We start from the raw sequence: 27,424 nt of genomic DNA, 5'->3' as shown, positions 1-27,424 counted from the left end.
TTCAAGATCCTCATCCTCACCTACAAGGTTACAATGAACACTGTTTAGGCCTCAGCTCGAGACTGTTCAGTTCTGGGCCTCACACTTTAGGAAGGATGTTAACGCATTGGAGATTTACCAGAATGGTACCAGGAATGAGGGACTTGAGTTATGTGGAGAGACTAGAGAAGCTGGGATTATTCTCCTTGGAGCAGAGAAGATTAAGGGGAGATCTTATAGAGTTGTTCAAAATTATATAATAATAATAATAATCCTTGCATTTGATATAGCGCTTTTCACGTCGGGAGGACGTCCCAAAGCGCTTCACAGAACACACTGTAAAGTGAATTGACTGTATATTTGTGGGCAAACGCGGCAGCCAATTGCGCACAGCAATGTCCCACAAACAGTTGTGGATTGAAAATGACCAATTTATTATTGGGTTTTTTTGGAGGGATTATTATTAGGCTCTGTGTGGAGTAAGGAAACTTGCCCGAGGTTTCGCCCTCTGCCTGGAATTGAACTCTGGAAGTCTCTCGCTTGCAAAGCGAGTGCTCTAACCACTGAGCTACAGGACTCCACAAATCCAAATCCACAAAAATTATGAGGGGATTTGATAAGAGTGAACAGGGAGAACTGTCCATTTGCATTTGGGTGGTAATCAGAGGACACAGATTTAAGATAGTTGTCAAAAGAACCAGAGAGGAGAGGATAATTTTTTTCACACAGCGAGTTGTTCGGATCTGCAATGAATTGCCTTAAATGTTGATGGAAGCAGATTCGATAACTTTCAAGAGAAGTGGATAGATGTTTGGGGAGGATAAAGCAAGGCTATGGGAAGAGAGTGGGGGGGGGAGGGGGGCGGGTGGGCAGGATTCATTTGGATAGCTTTCAAGAGCCGGCACGGGTAAGATGGGTCGAATGGCCGCCTTCTGTGCCTTTTGATTCAATGAAATACTGTGTCAAGCTCTAGTTCCTTTCTGCACATTGGAATGACAATGTGGAGAAGACATTTATTAATCAAGTTGTGTGTCAGTGTTGGAATGGGTTTGTTATTGACCGTGTGACTCACTGACTACAGGTGTATGTGACTCCGTAATCCTAACCTCAATTTACTATTATTGCTGACGTATTGACAATTTATGTACAACTGTGCTTCAAATCCTGTACAGGTGTGTGACTGACTGTACAGGTGTGTGACTGACTGTACAGGTGTGTGACTGACTGTACAGGTGTGTGACTGACTGTACAGGTGTGTGACTGACTGTACAGGTGTGTGACTGACTGTACAGGTGTGTGACTGACTGTACAGGTGTGTGACTGACTGTGTGCTCACTGGCAGCTGCTCAGCGCTGCTCGACCGCGTCTAAGGCCAGAAATATCAAACCTGTTTGTACTGTTGGGAAACTAAATGCTGTTAATGTGTCACATGAAGAATTTGTACAACACATATTTTGGAATATTTGGCGTTGTATTGTGCTGCTCCTATCCCCGCCCAGCCCCCCTCCCCGCCCCCCTCCCCGCCCAGCACCGAGCCCCGCCCAGCCCCCCTCCCCGCCCAGCACCGAGCCCCGCCCAGCCCCTCTCCCCGCCCAGCCCTGCCCCGCCTACACCCAACACAGCTCCGCCCACACCCAACACTGAGCCCTGCCCACAACCAGCCCCGCATACAGGCCCTGCCCAGCACTGAGCCACACCCAGTAACATCCGCCCAACAGAGAACCTACCACCATCTACAGTAGCCTTGTGACAATTAGTAGGTGTGCGGTGGAGGCCTGGTTACAGCAGTCAGCGACACCCCTCCATAGTGATGATCATTCTCTTTATTTAATGATATATTTGGCTGATCAGCAACAGTTGCCTGTGTCCAGTGTAAGGTGTATCCGCAGTTAATTGGCAGAATGTTTTCCTTTCATCATTAGAGATCCTGCTCAGTCAGTGCATTATGAGCTGCACCGTGAACCTGACCCCTTCCCCAAGTGACCCTACGAACCCCCCCCCCAGTGATCCTCACCTCCTCCCCCCCAGTGAGCGGCCAGAGCTCAGCCCTGGATTTGGACAAAGTTCTGCTCCAAGTTCAGTGACACAGTCTCCTCACTCACACGCTGACACATGACATTGAGACACAAAAACACTTTAACTGAAACTTATGGCTTGATCGTTTCTTCAGGTATTAGGTTCAGGGTGCCACACTTTAAAAACATTAATCATTTAAATGTAAAATCTTCTCTTCGTTCACGTGCCTGTTCAGCAGCTTCCGAATTCTCTGCCCAGGGGGTAGTGGGGGGTTTCTCAATCACTCAGACTCTCGGAGAATGGAGCTTTGTTTTTCTGGGTCTGTTCCAGACGATTCAGAATAAATTGACTGGTATCGATGAATCGCTCAACACAATTCACAAAGCACGCCTCTGTCCTGCTGTCCAGCTTGGGCCCCGGTTTGTCCATACATTTATCCTGTCAATGAAGACGAGTGATTTAACAACACTTTCGACGGCCACAACCAACGTATGCTGAGGCTTGTGAGGAAGGTCAAAGATCACTGAGGGCAGGTGAGGCAGGGCTAGGGAGACATTATATATGAAGACTAGGATCTTAAAGTGGACCAGTTTGGTGGGGGGGTGCAGGACAAGTGGAGCCAAAAGAGTATGGGGGCAAGAGCTCCAAGTGTGCAGGGGGTGCTGTGTGTGTGTAAATGGGCGGGCGGGGGGGGGGGAGTGAGCTATGTGGAGGGAGCTGTAATGTGTGAGGGGGGCCTGCATGGCCGGAGTCTGTGTGTGAAGGGTGCGTGTGGGGGTCTCTGGAGGGGGGCTGTGTATGGGGGATGGCTGTGTGGGGGGGGCTCTGTGTGGGGGGGGGGGCTGTGTGTGGGGGGGGTGGGTGGCGACATTGTGCGCAGGGGGTAACATTTGCAGCCCTCCAGTCCTCTGGCACCACCCCGGTGTCCAAGGAGAATTGAAAGATTATTTCCACGCTTACTTCCCTCAGTAACCTGGGATGCTGCCCGTCTGGACCGGGTGACTTATCTATCCTTGAGCACCGACAACCTGTTTTAGTACCTCCTCTCGGTTTATTCTTATCCAATTTGCCCACCCTCTCTAATACTGTGGCATTGGCTGCATCCTCTTCTTTTGTGAAGACAGATGCAAGTACTCATTCAGTACGTCAGCCACGCCCTCTGCCTCCACAAGATTTCCTCTTTAGTCCCTAATTGGCCCCACCCCACCCTTTTATTCTTTATATGCCTATAATATACCTTCGGGTTCCCTTTTATATTACCTGCTAATCTGTTCTCATACAGTGTCTTTGCCCCACCGCCCCACTTATTTCCTTTTTCAGTTCTCTTCTGTACTTTCTATATTCTATTTGATTATCTTCCATGTTTTGGACCTGACATTTATCATAAGCTTCTTTTTACTGTTTTATTTTAATCCCAATTTTCTTATTCATTCAGGAAGGTTTGGATGCCCCACCTTTCCCCTTTATGGGAATGTATTTGTGCTGTCCCCGAACTAGTCCCCTCCTTGAATGCTTCTCATTGCTCTTTAGCTGTGTTACCTCCCAATCTTTCTTTCCAGTCCACCTTGGTCACTTTTTAACTCACTGAGGTTAACCCTCTTCCAGTTGAGTATTTTCACCTTTGATTGCTCCTTGTCCCTTTCCAGAAGTACTCTAAACCTAATGATTTTGTGATCACTGTTGTCCTGATGCTCTCCTACTGACACCTGCTCCACCTGCCCCACTTCATTCCCCAGAACTAGATCCAGCGCTGCTTCCTTCCTCATTGGGCTGGAAACATACTGATCCAGAAAGTTATCCTGCACACATTTCAGGAATCCTTCCCCCTCCTTGCCCTTTACACTGTTATTTTGCCAGCCTATGTTAGGATAACTGACGTCCCGCATTATCACTACTCTATTGGTTTTGCATCTTTCTGAAATCTGCTGCAGATTTGCTCGTTTATCTCCTTCCCACTATTTGGTGGTCTGTAGTATATACCTAACAGAGTAACAGCTCCTTTTCTGCTCCTTAACTCAAACCAAATAAGATTGTTTTTGGACCCTTTTTGTTTTTTTTGTTTGTGTTTTTTTTTGTTTGTGTTTTTGGCACATCATCCCTTTAATCAGCATTGCCACCCTCTGCTTTTTTCCCTTCCCTATCCCTCCTGATTACATTGGAGCCAGGAATATTTTCACCTCCCATTCCTGCCCTTGTCGGAGCCAAGTCTGTTTTTGCCACTACATCATAACCCATGTGGCAACTTGAGCCGCAGTTCATCAATCTTCTTTGTCACACTTCGTGCATGCACTCCGCTCTGCATTTCTCCCCTGTCTAATCCCATGGGAGAACAGACTAAATCGGTCTTTTTCTGGATTATTCCTGATTAGCTTGCTATTTATCTCTCCCAGCCCTCTATATAACTTGTTTATCCTCACTATTGCTACATCCTGATTCCCTTCCCCCCTCAAAATTAGTTTTAAACGCTTCCCCACAGCACTAGTTAATCTCCCTAAGAGGACATTGGTCCCAGCCCTGTGCAGTGTAACCCATGCAGCTTCTACAGGTCCCACCTGCCCCAGAACTGATGCCCCAGGAACCTGAAGCCCTTCTTTCTGCACCATTTCTCCAGCCATGCATTCATGTGTTAGATCCAGCTGCTTTGATGCTCACTTGCACGAGGCACTGGAAGTAATTCAGAGATCATCACCTTTGAAGTTCTACTCTTTAGCTTTTTCCCCTAGCTTCTGACACTCTCCCTGTAGGATCTGACCTTTTTTCCTTATGTGATGGATCTCAACATAGACAACGACTTCTGGATGTTCCCAGATCCCCTGTAGAACATTTTGTATCCATTCTGTGATGTCTTCAAACCTGGCACTAGGAAGGCAACATACCATGCAAGAGTCACGTCTTTGGTTTCAGAAACGACTGTCTACTCCCTTCACCATTGTGTTCTCCAAAGACAATTGCATTGACAATCTTCCCTGTGTCCCCTGTGCATCCATTTGCTTTTGACTCCCCTCCCCAGAGATGTCATCACTCTGACCACATGCAGTACAGAGAATCGGTTTGTGAGTGCCACACTCTCAGGGGGTTTCTGCACTGCCCGTCCCCTCTTCCTACCATGCCGGGTGGTCACCCCCTCATTCTCCTTCCGAACCCTCTGTGGCTGTGGGGTGATCACCTTCTGAAACATTTAATCCAGAAACCTTGAGCTCCAGCCCGAGCAGCCGGAGGCACTTCCTACACTGGTGTTTGCCCAGGGCACACAAAACATCCTGGAGTCCCACATGGCACACATTGTGCATCTCAGCTGCCCTGCCATATTCCCAGACATGGTTTTTATTATTTTAATACAACTATTATATATTTTTTAATTATGCACCTCTATCACCGTCTGCAGTGAACTGCTAATTGACTTGTTTGCCTACTTACATATAAGGTTGCCTCTACCTCAAAGATTTCCCGCTGTTCTGCTAAATGAAAGAGTTCTCTCTGGTATCCCTCTTGCCGAAGAATTCCCACTTTCACCAAATTCTTTAACAGAATTCTCACTCAGTTCCCTCCTCGCGCTGCGGGGCTCTCTGCTCAAGTAAATTAGAAAATAATATCTCAGGATACAGTGTATGGTTTGGGATATGACAGGTCAAGCGACTGCCCGGATGGTGAAAGGTGAACTGGATGGACTTTGGTCTTTTTTCACCGGCAAATTCTCATGTTGTTTTGAGCGCGCGCGGCCCGGCGAGCGTCCTGGTGCCGGCCTGACCACCCCTGACCCCCCGGCTTGACCCCCCGCCCTGACCCCCCGCCCCTGACCCGCCCTGACCCCCCGGCTTGACCCCCGCCCCTGACCCGCCCTGACCCCCCGGCCTGACCCCCCGCCCCTGACCCGCCCTGACCCCCCGGCCTGACCCCCCACCCCTGACCCGCCCTGACCCCCCGGCTTGACCCCCCGCCCCTGACCCCCGCCCTGACCCCGCCCCTGACCCGCCCTGACCCCCGGCTTGACCCCCCGCGCCTGACCCCCCGCCCCTGACCCCCGCTCTGCCGTCTGAGGATCAGAGTTTACAGGCAGGAGGCCATTCAGCCAGTGGGGGGTCAGGCAGGAAGCAGTGGGTGTGTGAAGCACAGGGGCCCTGAGAGGGGGTGGGCCTCAGGCCTCTGGCCCACCCCCTCTCAGGGCCCCTGTGCTTCACACACCCACTGCTTCCTGCCTGACCCCCCACTGGTCTCCGGCCCCCAGTCACCGCTCCTTCACGCCGGCCCCCGGCCCCCTCCCCCCTCACCCAGCACATCTCGCTCAGGCCGTGCACGAGCTGTTGGAATCGCTGTCTCTGACTCTCGGCCGCGATGAATCGCTGCAGCGCGGGGTCCGCTCCCGCCGCCTCCATTACCGGAACCGGAAACTCGTCACAGCCCGTGTTACCCGGGAAACAGCGGCTTCCGGTCACTGGCACCAACTGCCTCAACAGGTACAACCGCCACAGGGACCCCGGGGGGACCCAGGGGGAGGGGGCAGGGACCCCGGGGGGGGCAGGGACCCCGGGGGGGGGCAGGGACCCCGGGGGGGGGAGGGGGCAGGGACCCCGGGGGGGAGGGCAGGGAGGGGGAGGGACCCCGGGGGGGAGGGGGCAGGGACCCCGGGGGGGGGGAGGGGGCAGGGACCCCGGGGGGGCAGGGACCCGGGGGGGGCAGGGACCCCGGGGGGGGGGCAGGGACCCCGGGGGGGGGCAGGGACCCCGGGGGAGGGGGCAGGGACCCCGGGGGGGGCAGGGACCCCGGGGGAGGGGGCAGGGACCCCGGGGGGGGGGCAGGGACCCGGGGGGGGGGCAGGGACCCCGGGGGGGGGGGCAGGGACCCCGGGGGGGGGGAGGGACCCCGGGGGGGGGGGGCAGGGACCCGGGGGGGGGGCAGGGACCCCGGGGGGGGGGCAGGGACCCCGGGGGGGGGGCAGGGACCCCGGGGGGGGGGGCAGGGACCCCGGGGGGGGGGGCAGGGACCCGGGGGGGGGGGCAGGGACCCCGGGGGGGGGGGCAGGGACCCCGGGGGGGGGCAGGGACCCCGGGGGGGGGGGGCAGGGACCCCGGGGGGGGGCAGGGACCCCGGGGGGGGGGGCAGGGACCCCGGGGGGGGGAGGGGGCAGGGACCCCGGGGGGGGAGGGCTGTGCTCCGGGGATGGGGAACCAGTGGAGCTGAGCGATCAACAACATCGAATGGCATTTGTGCAGTGGCGCTGTGGGAGGGACACAGCTGCAGAGTTCTGAAAATTCAAAAGCTTAGAGAGGGAAGAGGTGGGAGTGTCCGCGGGGGGTGGGCGCTAACCCGGGCCTTGGCCTAAATGCGTCAGGAACAACTTTTACTTGTTAATATTTTTAAAGTTCACTACTTCATAACATCACATAACATCACAGGATGGGTTAGAGACACAGTAAAGCTCCCTGACATCTAGATTCCCCCCCATGGGGGTGAGGGGTAGGGAGGGGATTGGGGGAGAGGGTGGGTGCGAGTAGCGATGGGAGAGCATTGAGTGGGGCAGCTCAGGTGTCCAGCAGATGGGGGTGGGCATGGAGGGGCTCGAGGAGAGACGGCTGTGGGGCACTGGGGATGGTACTCATAGACAAGAGACCCTCCTCGAGCTAAATGAGGGTTTGAAAGAGATTGAGAGAGAGAGTGGGGGGGGGGGACTGGAGAGGAAGGGAGGGGGAAATCGCAACAAAAAAGAAAAATACTTCACCTGGAGCTTTGAAGATCGCACGCACAGAAGTGAAATTACAAAGCGATTTCAGTAATGTCATTGGTCGATTGCAAGACTCACAGACACACACACACTGCTGTTTCCTGCTCACAGGGGCCTGCTCGATCTGCAGACTAATTGTTGTTTAATGAACAGATTTGGAGGCAGAGTGTCAGCTGGAGATGGAGATGTCCGGCCTCAACTGGAAGCCCTTTGTATTCGGTGGCCTGGCCTCAGTCACCGCCGAGTTTGGTAAGTGTTCGACCCTGCGCTCCGTCCACAAGGCTCCTCGCCTTACACTCACACACACATACGCTCACACACATACACACTCACATGCATACACAACAACAACAAGATTACATTTGTATAGCACTTTACACGTCGGGAGGACGTCCCAAGGCGCTGGACAGTGTACAGCATTTCAGACCTGAGCTGGGCTCAGGGGGTGAGAAGGGAGGGGAGGGGAATGGGGGGGACCGATGGCACGGTCGAAGAGGAGGCTCTTGAGGCGGAACTTGAAGGAGGCTAAGGAGGGGGCGAGGCACAGTGACTGCGGGATGGAATTCCAGAGGTTGGGGGCAGAGTGGCTGAAGGCTTTCCTGCCAATGGTGGGGCGGGTGGGTCGGGGGAGTGGAGCAGCCAGAGCGGCTGAGTGGAGGGAACAAACAGGTTGATAGGTGGTTAGGAGGTCGCACAGGTAGGGTGGGGCTAGGCCATGGAGGGCTTTGCAGGTGAGGACCAGGATCTTGAACTGGATCTCCTGAAGGATAGGGAGCCAATGGAATCAACAACAACAAGATTCCATTTATTGAGCGCCTTTCACATCGGGAGGACGTCCCAAGGCGCTGTACAGTTGGGTCAGGACCCGAGCATTGGGGGGAAATGGTCAGGGTGAGGGGAGGGAAGGGAGGGGGCGAGGTGGGGGGAGATGGTCAGGGTGAGGGGAGGGAGCGAGGAGGGAGTAGAGAGTCGAGAGCGGAGCTGAAGGCTGAAGGTCAAAGTGAAAGGTCTTGAGACCGGCCTTGAAGGAGGAAAGGGAGGAAGCGGCGAAGGCACTGGGGATAGAGTTCCAGCGCCTCGGGACTGAGAGGCTGAAGGCCCGGCCACCGATGGTAGGGTGGTTGGGGCGGGGGATGTGGAGCAGACCGGAGCCAGAGGAACGGAGGGTACGGACAGGTACGTAGGGGGGGATAGTAGGTCAGAGAGGTAGGAGGGAGCGGTCTTGTAGGTGAGGATGAGGATCTTGAATTCGAGCGAGAGGGGGGGAGATGGGGTCACGGAGTTTGGTGCGGGAGAGGACACGGTCTGCAGAGTTCTGGATTATCTGCAGCTGTGGAGGGAGGAGTTGAGAAGGCCGACAAACAGGGCATTTGCATGGTTGAGCCTGGAGGTGATGAAGACATGAACAAGAGTTTCAGCGCCTGAGGGGTGAGGGAGTGGTGGAGTCGGACGATGTTACAGAGGTGAGGGAAGGCAGAGCAGGTCATGGCTTGAATGTGGGGGAGAAAAGACAGTTGAGGGTCGAACAAGACACCCAGGTTCCTGACTGGCTGGTGAGTTGAAGTGTGCAACCATGGAGGTTGATGCTGCCAGAGCCTGAGGTGTGGAGGCGCTGGCGCGAGCCAATCAGGAGGGCCTCAGTCTTGTTCACATTCAACTGTAATTTGCCCTCATCCAGGACTTGATGTCCGACAGACAGTCTGTCAGGACAGCAGTGGTCCTGGAGTTGAGGGTGGAGGCAGAATATACTCATACACACACACACTCACACACATACATACCTTGTATCTTGCCCCCCGAACGGGAGAGGCAGTTTGGGTGTGCATATGGGGAGGGACAGGGTGTAGATGGTGGGCTCGCCCCCCTGCTGGCCCAGTCCCACCCCATGTGAGCTGTGACCCACTTGTTGTCTGGGGGCTAATGATCTGGGCCAATAGAAAATGTTTCAGAGGAATCCGCTATAAACAGCGCCTCCACCATAAACCCACTAAACAATGACGTTTCAGGCCCTGCATGACTGCCGGCTGTATACCTGAGGTCACTGTGGACAGGGCAGCTCCAGAGACGTGTGCGTGGGTGACACCAGAGGGAAATGGGCTTCACTCCACTCGGAGGCCCCGTGTGTGTCTGTTTGTGAGTGTCTCTAGCGGGACAGCACTTGCATGGTTCGAGTCCTACTTAATTAACCGCCTCCATTTCACCTCGGCAAATGGTTTCTCTCCCGCCCCCGTTCAGTCACCTGGGGGGTATCCCAGGGCTCCATCCTTGGCCCTCTTATTTTCCTTACCTATATGCTCCCTCTTGGCGATGACATCCGCAGACACCAGGTAAACTTCCACATCATAAAACCATAGAATTATAGAATTGTCCAGCACAGAAGGAGGCCATTCGGCCCATCATGTCTGACTTGTCATTGAAAAGAGCTATCCAATTCAATCCCACTCCCCGCTCTCTCCCATAGCTCTGCAAACTTGTCCTCGCCAAATTATCTGCTTCTCTTCTAAATGTTGTTACCAAATCGGCTTCCACCAGCTTTTCAGGAAATACATTCCAGATCCCAACAATTCGCTGTGTAAAACAAAGTCTCCTCACCTCCCCTCTGTTTCTTTTAACAAGTATTTTGAATCGGTGACTTCGGTTACCAACCCACCTGCCAGTGGGAATAGCTTCTTCTTTTTCAACCTGTCAAATCCTCTCATAATTTTGAAAACTTCTATTAAGTCTCCGCTTAGGAGAATAATCCCAGCCTCTCTCGCCTCTCCTGATAACTGAAGTCCCTCATTCCTGGTACCATCCTGGTCAATCTCCTTTGCACCCTCTCCAATGCCTTGACATCCTTCCTAAAGTGTGGGGCCCAGAACTCTCGCTGAGGCCTAACCAGTGTTTTATATAAAGGTTTATCATAACTTTCCGACTTTTGTATTCTATGCATATTTATAAAGCCTAGAAACCCTTATGTTTTTTAACAGCTTTATCTCCCTGTCCTGACACCTTCAAACATTTACTATATGACCCCCAGGTCTCTCTGTTCCTTCACCCCCTTTAAGATTGTACCATCAGTGTATATTGCCTCTCCTCATTCTTCCTTCCAAATTGCATCACTTTGCATTTCTCCACATTAAACTTCATCTGCCACCTGTCTGCCCATGTTACCAGTCTGTCTATGTTCATTTGCAGTCTGTTACTATCCTCATCATTTACTACTTTTCCAGCTTAGTATCATCTGGAAATTTGGGAATTGTCCTCCCTGTACCCAAGTCCAGGTCATTTTATATAGATCAAAAACAGCAGTGGCCCCAATACTGATCCCTGGGGGTCACTACCGCACACTTCCCTCCGGTCAGAAAATCAACCGTTCACTACAACTCTCTGCTTTCTGTCTCCCAGGCAGTTCTGTATCCGCTGCCACTGTCCCTTTAATACCGGGGGCTTCTATTTTGCTGACAAGTCTCTTATGTGGCACTTTATTAAACACCTTTTGAAAATCCATATAAACTAAATCAGCTGCACTACCTTCATCCGCCCTCTCCATTACTTCTTAATACACTATTAGGTTTATTAGACATGATTTGCTTTTAACAAATCCATGTTGACTGTCCTTTTTTTCTAAGTACAAATAATTTTGTCCCAGATTATAGTCTCTAGAAGTTTCCCCACAACTGGCGTTACGCTGACTGCCCTGTAGTTCCCAGATTTATCCTGTTACACCCCTTTTTGTACAGGGGAGTAACATTTGCATGGTGGGGGGCTGTGTGTGGGGGGGCTGTGTGAGGGGGGGCTGTATATGGGGAGGGCTATGTATGGGGGGCTGTGTGAGGGGGTGCTGTGTGGGGGGGGTCTGTGTGTGGGGGGGACTCTGTGTGGGGGGGGGGGCTCTGTGTGGGGGGGGCTGTGTGTGGGGGGGGTGGGTGGCGACATTGTGCGCAGGGGGTAACATTTGCAGCCCTCCAGTCCTCTGGCACCACCCGGTGTCCAAGGAGAATTGAAAGATTATTTCCACGCTTACTTCCCTCAGTAACCTGGGATGCTGCCCGTCTGGACCGGGTGACTTATCTATCCTTGAGCACCGACAACCTGTTTTAGTACCTCCTCTCGGTTTATTCTTATCCAATTTCCCCACCCTCTCTAATACTGTGGCATTGGCTGCATCCTCTTCTTTTGTGAAGACAGATGCAAGTACTCATTCAGTACGTCAGCCACGCCCTCTGCCTCCACAAGATTTCCTCTTTAGTCCCTAATTGGCTCCACCCCACCCTTTTATTCTTTATATGCCTATAATATACCTTCGGGTTCCCTTTTATATTACCTGCTAATCTGTTCTCATACAGTGTCTTTGCCCCACCGCCCCACTTATTTCCTTTTTCAGTTCTCTTCTGTACTTTCTATATTCTATTTGATTATCTTCCATGTTTTGGTCCTGACATTTATAAGCTTCCTTTTTCTGTTTCATAGATTTATAGATTTTATAGAATGTTACGGCACAGAAGGAGGCCATTCGGCCCATCGAGTCTGTGCGGCTCTTTGACAGAACTCTAACCCCAATCAGCTTTCTCCCCATAACCCTGCAAACCCGTCTTCCCCAGATACCTATCCAGTTCTCTCCTAAAAGCTGTTATCGAATTGGACTTCACTGCCCTTTCAGGCAAATCATTCCAAATTCAAACAACTCGCTGAGTGAAAAAATTTCTTCTAACCTCCCCTTTGCTTCTTTTGGTAGATATCTTAATTGTAATTGTAAATTGTAAATAGCTGAGGCCTGAGCACTGATCCTTGTGGCACTCCACTAGTCACCTCCTGCCAATTCGAGAATGACCCATTTATCCCTATTCTCTGTTTTCTACCCGTTAGCCACTCTTCAATCCATGTTAATATGTTCCCATTAATCCCGTGGGCCTTAACCTTGTGCAATAGCCTTTTGTGTGGCACTTTGTCAAATGCCTTTTTAAAATCTAAATATACTACATCTACTGGTTCCCCCCTATCTAACCTGCAGATACATCTCCAAAAAACTCTAAAGGATTAGTGAAGCATGACTTCCCTTTTGTAAAGCCATGTTGACTCTGCCTAATCTTGTTATGGTCTTCCAGGAATCCCATAAGGATATCCTTAATTAAGGACTCAAGAATTTTCCCTCCCACTGAAGTCAGACTAATTGGTCTATAGGTCCCCATCTTTTCTCTCCCACTCTTCTTAAATGGTGGTGTCACGTTTGCAATCTTCCAATCAATGGGAACCGTTCCAGAATCCAGAGAATTTTGGAAGATAATAATAATAATAATAATAATAATAATCCTTGCATTTGATATAGCGCTTTTCACGTCGGGAGGACGTCCCAAAGCGCTTCACAGAATAGACTGTAAAGTGAATTGACTGTATATTTGTGGGCGAACGCGGCAGCCAATTGCGCACAGCAATGTCCCACAAACAGTCGTAGATTGAAAATGACCAATTTATCATTGTTTTTTTTGTTTTGGAGGGATTATTATTAGGCTCTGTGTGGAGTAAGGAAACTTGCCCAAGGTTTCGCCCTCTGCCTGGAATTGAACTCAGGTCTCTCACTTGCAAAGCGAGTGCTCTAACCACTGAGCTACAGGACTCCACGATCAAAGACAAGCCATCCGCTATCTCAGTAGCCACCTCTTTTAAAACCCTCGGATGTAGGCCATCAGGTCCAGAGGATTTATCAGTTTTAAGACCTGACAATTTACCTAAAACCATTTCTTTACTAATATTAATTCCCCCAAGTTGCTCGCTAACATTGTCTTCTTGGTTCCCCTCTAGTCTTGGTAGGTTTTCCGTGTCTTCTAAGTACTTGTTTGATGACTCTGCCATGTCTTTGTCCCCTACTATAATTCCCCCTGTCTCTGCCTGTAGCGGACCTACATTTACCTTTGACAGCCTCTTCCTCTTTATATATTTATAAAAACTCTTACAGTCTGTCTTTATGTTCTTCGTTAGTTTGCCCTCATATTCCATTTTCTGCCTCTTAATCACTTTTTTGGTTCTCCTTTGTTGATCCCTAAAGTTCTCCCAATCCTTGGGTTTACTACTCATCTTCGCTGTTTTATAGGCTTCTTCCTTTAACTTTATACTTTCCCTATCTGCTCTAGTTAGCCACGGTTGGACCACTTTTCCCGTGGCATTCTTATTCCTCAAAGGAATACGTGCTCGCTGGAAATTTTGCACTATCTCCTTAAACGTCTGCCATTGCTGGTCTACTGTCAAATCCAATTGTGATGGATCCCAACATAGACAACGACTTCTGGATGTTCCCAGAAGATCCCCTGTAGAATGTTTTGCATCTGTTCCATGATGTCTTCAACCCTGGCATCAGGAAGGCAACATACCATGCGAGAGTCACATCTTTAGTTGCAGAACAGCCTATCTACTCCCTTCACCATTGTGTTCTCCAAAGACAATTGCATTGACAATCTTCCCTGTGTCCCCTGTGCATCCATTTGCTTTTAATAATAATCCTTGCATTTGATATAGCGCTTTTCACGTCGGGAGGACGTCCCAAAGCGCTTCACAGAACACACTGTAAAGTGAATTGACTGTATATTTGTGGGCGAACGCGGCAGCCAATTGCGCACAGCAATGTCCCACAAACAGTCGTAGATTGAAAATGACCAATTTTATTATTGTTTTTGGTTTTGGAGGGATTATTATTAGGAGTGTGGAGTGAGGAAACTTGCCCAAGGTTTCCCACTGCCTGGAATTGAACTCAGGTCTCTCACTTGCAAAGCGAGTGCTCTAACCACTGAGCTACAGGACTCCACAATGTTAAATGTTGTTAAGTGGCAAAAAGCAACATTCAGACTTTAGATACCATCAAGTCACTGCATTTGATAGTAATTACCGTCCGGCTCCAAAAAAAGGCTAGTTCTTTGCCCCCCCAAATTTCAGATTGCCATATATAATTTCAGACTAATCAAAACCTTCCAGATACTCCCAATAATATTCCATCGGCACTGCCACTAGGAAAGCAATTTCCAGTTAATTGCATCCCTAGTAATATAATGTACAACTGAATGTTTTTAATACATGAACGTTAAAAAAATCTACAATTTCTGCAAAATATGTTTGGAGTGGGGTAAGAAAGACCTTAATTCAGAACATGGTAATCGAGTAATGCTTTAAAGATGTTGTTATATGTAGAACTATAATCAACTAAATAGGAAGAATCAAGCTCAGGAGATGCAAGGCTCTTAAAATGAACAACAAAACGAATTAGAAATTAACATCACCAGGACATGTTTACCTTGGTGTGTTATGACAAGCCACCTTATCATGCAGCTAGGACACATTTGCCCTCAGCACATTTGTGTGTGTGTATGAGGAGGGGGGGGGGGGGAGAGAAGAGAGGAGGAAGACAAAGAAAAAGATTGCTCAGGACTTGTATCCAAAGATGTCATAGGGGCAAATACAAGTGTTGGAGATGTGGTAGAACACTGCTGTGAACAATTGGCTGCCGCGTCTCACCTACAAAACATAAGACAATTCACTTTACAATATATTCTGTGAAGCGCTCTGAGACATCTAGAAGACATGGGGCAAGATCAAATGCTTATACTAATATGCAACACTCACTGTCACCCCCAAACTGGACAGTTTCCATAAAGATGGATAGCATGCAACAGTTTAGCAAACATTAGTCTGAAACTGGGCAACCCTTTCAAGGGCTTTTCTCACAGCTTACAAAATACTAATGCACATTGTCAGAAGTGTAACAGGTCTGTTTATTCCACTTTTCAGAAAAATATTTGTTTTCCAACAGTGTTGCACCCCGGATATGTAAAAATCTCAGGAACTAAAAAACCTCAAGTCTGTACATAGTTGATGCTGGTTATAGCATCCCCCAGTCTACCACCCTTAAAATGTAGAAATGACAGGATATAAGATTGTGTGGCACTTGAAATAACTGCAGGTAATAAAGACAATGCTAAATCCCAATTTGTGATTACAATGTTTCCTTACAAGTGGAACATTTAAAGTCTCAGGAAGGCTGCGCTCAAACTAACATGAAAATAGCAAGGTTCCCTTTATATATATGAGGGTCATGTGGCTCACACCAAAAACAAGCCTTTTTTCTTTACATCTAAACCCCACACCTTGCTTTTGTAGATAGCAAGTGGTAAAGAAATGAAATTTATTTTCACAAAGAAAATGGGGCTGCTCACTACAGTGGAGTGAGTTATTGGGACATGCATCAACTTTTGACTCCCCTCCCCAGAGATGTCATCACTCTGACCACATGCAGTACAGAGAATCGGTTTGTGAGTGCCACACTCTCAGGGGGTTTCTGCACTGCCCGTCCCCTCTTCCTACCATGCCGGGTGGTCACCCCCTCATTCTCCTTCCGAACCCTCTGTGGCTGTGGGGTGATCACCTTCTGAAACATTTAATCCAGAAACCTTGAGCTCCAGCCCGAGCAGCCGGAGGCACTTCCTACACTGGTGTTTGCCCAGGGCACACAAAACATCCTGGAGTCCCACATGGCACACATTGTGCATCTCAGCTGCCCTGCCATATTCCCAGACATGGTTTTTATTATTTTAATACAACTATTATGTATTTTGTAATTGTGCACCACTTTCCCCTCTTGCACTGAATTCCCACTCTCACCAAATTCTTTAACAGAATTCTCATTCTGTTCCACCTCACTCAGTTCAGTCCTCACGCTGGTGGGCTGTACAGCAATAGCACCAATCAATCAACTGCAATTTGGGGCAAACATCTCCGCACTTTTCTATTAGCTGTGGGGATGACAAATACTTTGCCCTGTGCTGCAGGGACCTTCCCCGTGGACCTGACCAAGACACGGCTGCAGATGCAGGGACAGTCCAGCGACGCCCGCTACAGGGAGATTAAATACCGCGGAATGTTTCACGCCTTACTGCGCATCGGGCGAGAGGAGGGAATCAGAGCTCTTTACTCTGGGTAAGGCACTCCCAGCCTGGTCTGTGGGTGTGTGTGTGTGTGTGGTGCTGTGGGGGGGCGCTGCGTGGAGAGTGCTGCATGGGGGGTAGGGCGTTTCGTGGGATTGGGGGATGCATTGTGGTCGGTGCTGCGCGTGGGGTGGGGGGGGAGGCTGTGTAGGGGGTCTGTGTGGGGGTGGCGGGCTGTGTGTGTGTGGGGGGGGGCCTGTGTGTGGGGGGGGGGCCTATGTATGTGGTGGGGGCTGTGTGTATGGGTGAGAGTTGTGTATATGTGGGTCGGGCTGTGTGTCTGGGGGGTGCCCTGTGTGGGGGATGCTGTGTGTGTGTGATTGGGTGGGGGAGCTGTGTCCGTGAGGGGGGGGCTGTGTGTTAGAGGGGGTGGCTGTGTCTGCTTGAGGGGGTTTAGCACACACAGCACCCACCCCCCATCACACACACAGACCCCAGTCAAAAACACAGCTCCCCACCACACAAACAGGCCCCCAACAAACAGTCTCCCACACCTACAGCCCCAGCCCCCCACACACACGCAGCAACCCCCCCCACACGCAGCAACCCCCCCACACGCAGCAACCCCCCACACGCAGCAACCCCCCCACACGCAGCAACCCCCCCACACGCAGCAAACCCCCCACACGCAGCAAACCCCCACACGCAGCAAACCCCCCCACACGCAGCAAACCCCCCCCACACGCAGCAAACCCCCCCCCACACGCAGCAAAACCCCCCCACACGCAGCAAACCCCCTCCCACACGCAGCAAAACCCCCCCACACGCAGCAAACCCCCCCCCAACACGCAGCAACCCCCCACCACAGCCCCCCCCACACACTGCCCTGCCCCACACACTGCCCTGCCCCCACACACAGCCCCGCCCCCACACACAGCCCCGCCCCCACACACAGCCCGCCCCCAGACACAGCCCCGCCCCCACACACAGCCCACCCCACACACACAACCCCATCAACACAATCCCCCCCACACACACCGCCCACGCACACCGCCTCCCCCACGCACACTGCCCCCCCATACACAGCCCCCGCACACAGCCCCCCTCGCACACAGCCCCCCCTCCCCGCACACAGCCCCCCTCCCCGCACACAGCCCCCCACACACTCACAGCCCCCATCCACACTGTGTGTGTGGGAGAGGGTGGCTGTGTGTGTGGAGAGTGTTGTGTATGGGGAGGGGCTGTGTGTGGGGGCGGCGCTGTTTGTGTGGAGGGTGTGGGGTGTGGGGGTGCCTGTGTGTGTGTGGGTGGCTGTGTGTGAGGGAGTCGCTGTGGGAGCGGGTGGCTGTGTTTGGGAGAGGGGGGGTGTGGGGTGTGTGTGTGGAGGGAGCTGTGTATGGGAGGAGGTGTGGGGTGCGTGTGTGTGTGTGGAGCTGTGTGTGTCTAGGGGGCTGTGTGTGTGTGTGTAGGGGATGTGTGTGTAAGGAGCTGTGTGTGTGGAGTTGGCTGTGTGGGGTGTTGTGTGTGGTGGGTGCTGTGTGTGTGACGGGGGGCTGTGTGTGTGACGGGGGCTGTGTGTGTGACGGGGGCTGTGTGTGTGTGATGGGGGCTGTGTGTGTGTGACGCGGGCTGTGTGTGTGTGACGGGGGCTGTGTGTGTGACGGGGGCTGTGTGTGACGGGGGCTGTGTGTGTGTGACGGGGGCTGTGTGTGTGTGACGGGCTGTGTGTGTGTGACGGGCTGTGTGTGTGTGACGGGCTGTGTGTGTGTGTGACGGGCTGTGTGTGTGTGACGGGCTGTGTGTGTGTGATGGGGGCTGTGTGTGTGTGATGGAGGGCTATTTGCGCATGTGATGGGGGTCTGTGTGTGTGAGACTGGGGGCTGTGCGTGACGGCTGGGGGCTGTGTGCGTGATGGGGGTGCTGTGTGTGTGGAGGGTGGGGGGAGGCTGTAGTGGGGTATTGAGCTGCTGCAGTTCCTCCTCTCCCCAGGATCAGCCCTGCGTTGCTGCGCCAGGCCTCCTATGGCACCATAAAGATCGGTGTTTATCACAGTCTCAAGGGGCTAATTGTGGAGCATCCGCAAGGTTTGTTACTGCCCCCTGCCCAGCCCTGCCCAGCCCTGCCCTGCCCAGCCCTGCCCAGCCCTGCCCAGCCCTGCCCTGCCCTGCCCAGCCCTGCCCAGCCCTGCCCAGCCCTGCCCTGCCCAGCCCTGCCCAGCCCTGCCCAGCCCTGCCCTGCCCAGCCCTGCCCTGCCCAGCCCTGCCCTGCCCAGCCCTGCCCAGCCCTGCCCTGCCCAGCCCTGCCCAGCCCTGCCCTGCCCTGCCAGCCTGCCCAGCCCTGCCCAGCCCTGCCCTGCCCAGCCCTGCCCAGCCCTGCCCAGCCCTGCCCAGCCCTGCCCAGCCCTGCCCTGCCCAGCCCTGCCCTGCCCTGCCCTGCCCTGCCCAGCCCTGCCCTGCCCTGCCCTGCCCAGCCCTGCCCTGCCCTGCCCAGCCCTGCCCTTCTCCTTACTGTTCTTCTTAACACTTGTGACTGAAGCCCTCCCCCCCATCTGCATTTATGTAGCACTTTTCAAGTCTTCCTCGACGTCTCAAAGCGCTTCACAGAATATGCTGTAAAGTGAATTCACTGTATATTTTGTGGGCGAAACGTGACGGCCAATTGTGCACAGCAGTGAGTACCACAAACAGTCGTGGATTGAAGTGACCAAATTATTATTTTTTTTTAAGAATTATTATCCCTGGAAAAGTGATCCACCGATTGACTAACAACTGGGTTCCTACTTACTTACTGCGGTGTCACTAACACAGTGACACGCCAGTCACACTGACACAGTGACACGCCAGTCACACTGACACAGTGACGCGCCTGTCACACTGACACAGTGACACGCCAGTCACACTGACACAGTGACGCGCCTGTCACACTGACACAGTGACGCGCCAGTCACACTGACACAGTGACACGCCAGTCACACTGACACAGTGACACGCCAGTCACACTGACACAGTGACGCGCCTGTCACACTGACACAGTGACGCGCCAGTCACACTGACACAGTGACACGCCAGTCACACTGACACAGTGACACGCCAGTCACACTGACACAGTGACGCGCCAGTCACACTGACACAGTGACGCGCCAGTCACACTGACACAGTGACACGCCAGTCACACTGACACAGTGACGCGCCAGTCACACTGACACAGTGACGCGCCAGTGACACAGTCATGCTAACAACAAAAGAACAACAACTTGCACTTATGTAGGGCCCTCCACGCATGGTAGAGTCTCAGAGCGCTTAACAGTGGCGGAGCCTGACTCCAAGTCGGGGGGAGGGGGCAGGTGGCCATAAGCACGGTCAAACAGGAAATTCTTCAGGCGGGACTTGAAAGAGGGGAGAGAGGGGACAAGGCGGAGGGTTTGAGGGAGAGTGTTTCAGAGTTTTGGGGCGTAGTGGATGAAAGCATGACCTCCAATAGTGGGGCAGAGGGTGCGAGGGATGATATCACACTATCACTATCACACTTTATGGTCGGCCAAGCAAATCAATGTTTCTTTGCTAAATGTTTCCTCATTAATGGCTGTTCCGGGGGCTGGAGCTGCTGGGGCTTTGGTGAGCACTGGCTGGTTCCGGTGCAGCGTTTGGCCTCTTATGATTGACTGGATGTAGGCTCCCCAGTGTGTGCTGGAGACCCCAGTGTGTGCTGACGTCCCCCAGTGAGCTGGAGACCCCAGTGTGTGCTGGATAGCAAGCACCTCCCCTCCAGCAGTGGCCCAACCTACCATCACACTGAAACTAACACATCAACTGCTTCACTGCAGGAATTGGTAACTCAATGCCCCAGAATATAGTGATGAGGAATCAATTGGGGTGTTTGAAAGGGAGATGTTGAAAGGGAGATGGCTACTGAGGAGGTCAGATGTCCCGGCGGGATGTGAAGAAAAACAGTGAAAGAGGATCATTCTTGTGTTCAAATCCATTCACTCCCTGGCACCTCCCTACCTCTTTAACCTCCTCACTCCCCAATCTACCATCCGGAGCCTCTGCTCGACTGGCACTGGCTCCTGCTCAGCCCTCGCACCCTCCGCCCCACCATTGGAGGTTGCGCTTTCAGCCACTGTGCCCCAAACTCTGAAACACTCTTCCCTCAATCCCTCTGCCTTGTCCTCTCTCAGGCTCCGCCACCGTTAAGAGCTCTGAGATTCTACCCTGTGTGGACAGTGCTATTTAAGTGTAAGCTGTTGTAAAATGTAACATTTCTGCTATGATCTAAATACTGGCAGAGTGCAGAGTGAATACCCCCTGTTACTACTTTGCTATATGAAAGCGAGCAGAAGAATGGGGTTAGAGTAGCGAGCTCCAGTGGGTGGGTGAGTGAGCTTCAGCACAGACACCATGGCCCAAATTGCGATGAGTTCTAATTAAAGTTTTCCTGTTGTGTTTAATTTTCTAACTGTCTTATTAAGCGAATCTTGGAGGGCATTGGAAGTGATGATTTTATAACATTTTCAAGATTGAGGTCAGCATTATAGTCTTCTGCTTGTCAGATTTGTGCAATCTGAGAACTGTGACAAGACGCTGTGTTTCACAAAATGATAAGCTTTCTGCTGTTCTGCTGTTGTGGGAACGGAGCTATCACTGACTCTAACATTTTCCTGACAGACGAGACCCTCCTGGTGAACGTGGTTTGTGGCATCCTTGCGGGCGTCGTTTCCTCCTCCATCGCCAACCCTACCGATGTGTTAAAGGTAAGGATTAGGATTGTGCCTGGAGCAGTAGCTGCGGTGGCAAGTGTGGCAGGGAATTGTGCCCCCACACACAACAACAAATTACATTTTCATGGTTGCCGTTCACATCAGAAGGATGTCCAAAGGTGCTGGACGGTCAGGGATTTAGACCCGAGCTGGGGGTTGGGATTGGGGAGAGTGGAGGGTGGGAAGGGTAGGAAGATGGCTGAATGTACAATCAAAGAGGGGGGGTCTTGAGATGTGCTTTGAAGAAGGCAAGGGAGGGAGTGAGGCGAAGGGAATCTGGGATGGAGTTCATTAGGGTGAGGCAGAGTAGCTGAAGGTCCGACCACTGATGGTGAGGGACATGGAGCAGGCTACAGCCTGCTGAGTGGTGGGAGCGGACAAGTTGATACGCAGTCAGCAGGTCACAGAGGTAGGTAATTGACTATATTCATGGGAAAAAAATGGCAGCCAATTGCGCACAGCAGTGTCAACAGCACAGTCGTGGATTGAAGTGACCAATTGTTCTTCTTGAGGGATTATTATCAGGAGTGTGGAGTAAGGAAACTTGCCCAAGGTTTCACCTTGCGGGGAATTGAACCCAGGTCTCTTTGCTTGCAAGGCGAGTGCTCCAACCACTGAGCTATAGGACTCCACTTGAGGGTTGAGGGTTTGAGCAGCCTGAGGGGTGAGGCAGTGGCGGAGCCGGGTGATGTGGAGGTGGGGGAAAGGCAGAGTGGGTCATTGGCACGGATGTGGGGTAGTTGAGGGTCAAACAAGATGCCGAATGGGCCTGTGACGAGCTGTTCTGATTGCCCCCAGATCCGTATGCAGGCGCAGGGCAGCCTGATCCAGGGCAGCATGGTGGCCAACTTCATCAATATCTATCAGCAGGAGGGCACGAGGGGCCTGTGGCGGGTACGTACTGTGTGGGAGGGGTTGCTGTGTGGTGGGTGTGAGGGTGCCTGTGGGGCTGTGAGGGTGGGGGGTGAATGTGTGCAAGGACTTTGTGTGTGTGGGGGTGAGAGTGTGTGAGGCAGGGTGTGTGTTGGCGGGGTGAGGATGGGGCTGTGTGTGTGATGGTGTGTGGGTGGTGCTGGTGTGTATGAGGGGGTGTTGGGGTAGGGCTGTCTGTGTTTGGGAGCAGCTGTGTGTATGTGATGATGTGTGAGGGGGCAGGGTGAGGGGGTGTGGGGGGGTATAAGCTGGGGAGTGAGGGAGGGGGCAGGTTGGGGGAGGTGAGGCGGGCAAGCTGGGGGTTGAGGTTGGGGGAAAGACCGAGGCTCAGGCGGATTATGTGGCTTCCCCAGGGGGTAATGCTGACGGCACAGCGAGCAGCTATTGTGGTAGGGGTGGAGCTGCCGGTGTACGACATCACCAAGAAACATCTGATACTCTCCAGCTCCCTGGGCGACAACATTGCCACACACTTCATGTAAGTCTTCACATCCCCCCCCTCACACACACACACATCCCCACACACACACACATCTCCTCACACCCACACATACGCACACACACCCTCACACCCACACACACATCCCCTCACACACACACACACACACATCCCCCCCACCCACACACACATATCCCCTCACACACACACACACACATCCCCCCCACACACACACACATATCCCCTCACACACACACACACGCGCGCACACGCGCGCACACACACCCTCACACCCACACTCACACACATCCCCTCACACACACATCCTCACACACACACATCCCCTCACACCCACACATCCCCTCATACACACCCTCACACCCTCACACCCACACCCACACACATCCCCTCACACACACACACATACACATCGCCCCCCCACACACACACATCCCCTCACACGCACACACACATCCCCTTACACACACACCCTCACACCCTCACACAGCTCCCTCACACACACCCTCACACACATCCCCTCACACACACACCCTCACACAGCCCCCTCACACACACACCCTCACACCCATCCCCTCACACATCTTCCCACATACACCCACACACCCCCTCTCGCACACACCCCCTCTTGCACACCTCCTCACACACACCCTCACGCACACACCCTAACACACACCCTAACACACACACCCTCACCCCACCCCCCCATCAAATGCCCTCTCACCCCATCATGTGTACCCTCAGCCCTCCTCACACCCACCTCTCATTCCCATGCCCTCTGGCCCTGCACTCGCACCCCGCCCCTCCCCACTGATGATTGCTCTGTGTTTAGCTCCAGTTTCACGTGTGGTCTGGCCGGAGCTCTAGCCTCCAACCCAGTTGATGTGGTGCGGACACGGATGATGAACCAGAAAGTATCAATGGACAGTCACCTCCTGTACGGGGGAACACTGGACGGGCTCCTCAAGGTACCCCCCTCCCCCAGCGAGGTCTCTTCCTGGTATGATTGACATATAACATGACATCATACATGGAGACCTGTAGTGTAGTGGTAAGAGCTCGCCTCACAGGAGAGAGACTTGGGTTCAATTCCTGGGCAGAGCAACACCTTAGATAAGTTTCCTTACTCCACATTGCCTCTGTTTACCCAGGAGTAAGTAGGAACCTGGTTGTTAGTCGATTGGCGGATTATTTTCCAGGGGTAATAATCCCTCCAAAATAATAATAATTTGGTCACTCAATTCATTGTCTATTTGCGGGACACTGCTGTGCGCAATTGGCTGCCACGTATTCTGTGAAGCGCTTTGAGACGTCTTGAAGACGTGATAAGGCGCTGTATCAAATGCAAGGATTATTATTACTATTTTTATTATATGTTCACAGATCTGGAGGAGTGAAGGCTTTTTGGCGTTATATAAAGGCTTCTGGCCCAACTGGCTCCGCCTGGGCCCCTGGAATATAATCGTATCCTTTTCACACCCGCATTCCCCCTCCCACCACAAGTTCCCTTCCCACACTTGGCTCCCTCCCCCCCGCCGCAGAGTTGAAATGCAGTTTCTCACAGTCGATGAGTGTTTACCTTAATCCATATCTCAGTTTTTCATTACTTATGAACAGCTGAAAAGGATTCCTTTGTAGCAGCTGCTGATCGTGCAGTGACAGCCCGACCCAAGCCACATCCTTGCCATTTGCACTGTTCTTGTTTGGCCATTTGTTAGTGCCTTTGCTTGGTTGCTGTTGCGCTGGAGCGAGGCTGCGCTGGAGCGAGCTGCCCGGCTGTGTACTGCACAGGGAGGATCAATGCGTCCAGCAGCGCCGACATCCTGTCCTTTGTTTGGAATCGCTCAGAGATTGTAATGACTTTTCCTTTCCATGTCCGAGCTTGCTGTCTCCAGCACCAGGCCCAGGCTTCTCGCATCACCTCTGCTCTGTGAGGAGCTGTTTGTGAAATAATCTATGAACTGAGGTGCTGAGCTCTGTACCAAGGCCTGTGTGTAAGCTATGGGGAGCTCCCATCATTGTGCACAATGTTGTGCTGCTTTTACTCCAGGCTCACTCCTGTATTTGTTCACTCCGGAAGGTCAGTGGGGGTTTGCTGATGTGCCTGCGTTGTGGTGAAAATTCTCAGAAGATCATTTTATTCTGTGAATTCATCTTTGTTACATTTTTTAAAACTCAAAAGAACCAAAAGCTCACTTTTAAAATCACAGAATTTGAACCAAATTCAAAATCAGAATTGTCACATTTCCTGAAGTATTTTATTGTTTGAGGTTAAATGTCTAGTGGAGCGAGTGCTTGAGATGCGTCCAGCTGCTACTACAAGATTATATCCATCTTGAACACTGGCCAACCAGTGGGACACGGTGTAAATGCCCCCACGGCTAAGAGAAGACATTGAGGAAATTGATTGGAAGATACAAGGGGCATTCGTGCTGTTGTTGACTCAGTGGTACCTCATGATCGTGGTTGTCATGAACCTCAGCCTGGACCCTGTCCTGAGGGACCATGCTGAGCTGGGACAAAGGGCTCTCTGGTCAGTCAGGGTCATCCCTCTTCAAGGACAGCAAAATTCCGATGCAGGTCAAGCTTGTAAACAATCCTCCTTTATAGATCCGAGCTCCTGGGGATGCAATAGAGATGTTTCCTTTAACCCAGCTGCAAAGTCCAGGATCAGCAGTGAGGTGGGTTTGTGGCAAACACGGGAAGCAGCTGCAGGAGGGAGGGCTCTGGCCTACACTGACCTGCTACTAATCACTGGAGGTGGCTTCATTTATTTATTTGCCAAGGCCCGTCACATGAGGACCTGGATGGAGCAGCTGGTGCTAAGTAAGCCAGGTACATGGCAATGGACTTGGACCTCGAGAACATCAAGGTGTTTGGCACATCACAAACTGACCTGCAAAGCTCCTCCCACCACACTGAAGGCAGATGTCTATCAGATAGCTGATGAGGAAAATCTGAGGCTTGGGGCAACAGCTGCTGGAAGGCGTTCCTTGGAGTCTGAGTTTGTGAACACCTGTTCATACGTCCAAGCACCTGGAACCCACTGTGATTGGCTGCAGAGAGGCCAGGAGTTGCTGCTTAAACTCTACACCTCCGTCTGGTGGAACTATCACTCAGTGGGAAGTGATGTGTGCCTGAGCTGTGGATAGGAAAATGGTGGCAATGCTCAGGCTTTTCATGTTGAGCTGTATTGCTCACCGGGGCTCACAGGGAGTTCCTGGTACCTCTCATCCACCTGGTGAGGCCCAAACCTGCACTTGTCAGATATTGAACATTCAACTAGTGACTCTCCTTGAGGGTGAGGTAAGTGGGGTCTCTGGAGCTGAACCAGCTCTGAAGTGATATATTTGGCTACAGAATGTCAGGCCTGGCTCGATTCTCTGTGATGGTATCTAGTCCAGTGCCTGGGCCAGGTGGGTCTGCAATATTCCAGGGCACTGCTGATGGCAGCACAGGCCAGCCTGGCTCATCAGCAGGACCTGGAATGTCAGACCAGTCGCTGGTGGCAGGGAGTCATCCCACTCAGCTCTTGTTATCCCAGTCCTAACTGGATAAGCAGCGGGAAAGCTTGCTGGACAATGCTCTCATTGACAAGCTATGCAGATTTAGCTGGTTATACTCCAGCAGTTACCCCAACACACTCTATGGTCCCCCCAAATCTTGGCTCTTGCCAACCTGTGCCTGATACTTTCCAAAATTAGGTAACCAGGATGTGTCCCTCCAGGGAGAGAGAGAGCGCATTCTATTTTAACAATCTATCTCTGGGATTTCCACGTGGAGTTGGGATACATGGAATTCTCAGTTTGGTTTCTTCATGTGTCAGACGCCCGGCTGGCCAAAAAACAATCATGTTCAGTCAGTCATTTCTCTTTCCCCTAAACAGATTAATATATGAAGTGTGTTGGGAGGTGATGCTAGTGGGGTGGTCTGGGTGAGATGATCAATATTTATGACATTTTACATTAAATGAGAGAAAAGGATACAAATTTCTCAATTTGTTTTTTAAAAATTCAAAAAGTTCATAGAAGAATCATAGAATTATACAGTGTAGAAGGAGGCCATTCAACCCATCGTGTCTGTGACGACTTTGAAAAGAGCTTCTAAATCAACCCCACTCTCTCCCCACAGCCCTGATCAACCCCACTCCCCACTCTCTCCCCATAGCCCTGATCAACCCCACTCCCCACTCTCTCCCCATAGCCCTGATCAACCCCACTCCCCACTCTCTCCCCATAGCCCTGATCAACCCCACTCCCCATAGCCCGCAAACTTGTTCTCCCCAAATAATTATCTGCTCTCTTAAACGTTGTTATTGAATCGGCTTCCATCACCCTTTCAGGCAATGCATTCCAGATCCCAACAACTCACTGTGTAAAAAAAATGTCTCCTCCCCTCCTCTGGTTTTTTAACAAATATTTGAACTCAGTATCCTCGTTTACCGACTCACCGCCAGTGGGAATAGTTTCTCCGTGTTCACCCTATCAAATCCCTTCATAATTTTGAAAACTTCTATTAAGTCTCCTCTTAACCTTCTCTGCCCCAAGGAGAATAACCCTCACTTCTCTCGCCTCTCCTGATAACTGAAGTCCCTCATTCCTGGTACCATCCTGGGAAATCTCCTCTGCACTCTCTCCAATGCCTTGACATCCTTCCTAAAGTGTGGGGCCCAGAAC

At 52.0% G+C, this 27,424-nt stretch overlaps 2 protein-coding genes across 2 annotated transcripts; one reads left to right on the top strand and one right to left on the bottom strand.

Annotated features, from left to right (window-relative positions):
* Positions 1 to 1,787: 1,787 nt before the first annotated feature.
* Positions 1,788 to 6,415, bottom strand: timm8a (translocase of inner mitochondrial membrane 8 homolog A (yeast)). The gene is made up of 2 exons (XM_042340632.1): positions 6,264 to 6,415; positions 1,788 to 2,433 (listed from the first exon to the last, which is right to left on the bottom strand). Exons 1-2 carry the CDS (start codon positions 6,366 to 6,368, stop codon positions 2,272 to 2,274), a joined length of 267 nt encoding a protein of 88 aa, XP_042196566.1. The 5' UTR covers positions 6,369 to 6,415; the 3' UTR covers positions 1,788 to 2,271.
* LOC103177095 (brain mitochondrial carrier protein 1) lies at positions 6,412 to 26,731 on the top strand. The gene is made up of 10 exons (XM_042340631.1): positions 6,412 to 6,449; positions 7,868 to 7,963; positions 16,507 to 16,654; positions 18,592 to 18,686; positions 21,267 to 21,352; positions 22,157 to 22,252; positions 22,645 to 22,769; positions 23,581 to 23,716; positions 24,132 to 24,212; positions 24,345 to 26,731. The coding sequence occupies exons 2-10, from the start codon at positions 7,894 to 7,896 to the stop codon at positions 24,384 to 24,386; spliced, it is 879 nt and encodes a 292-aa protein (XP_042196565.1). The 5' UTR covers positions 6,412 to 6,449; positions 7,868 to 7,893; the 3' UTR covers positions 24,387 to 26,731.
* Positions 26,732 to 27,424: the final 693 nt, after the last annotated feature.

The sequence above is a fragment of the Callorhinchus milii genome, unplaced genomic scaffold, assembly GCF_018977255.1.
Source record: "Callorhinchus milii isolate IMCB2004 unplaced genomic scaffold, IMCB_Cmil_1.0 Scaffold15, whole genome shotgun sequence".
Taxonomy (NCBI): domain Eukaryota; kingdom Metazoa; phylum Chordata; class Chondrichthyes; order Chimaeriformes; family Callorhinchidae; genus Callorhinchus; species Callorhinchus milii.
This window is presented reverse-complemented; position numbering and strand designations above follow the sequence as displayed.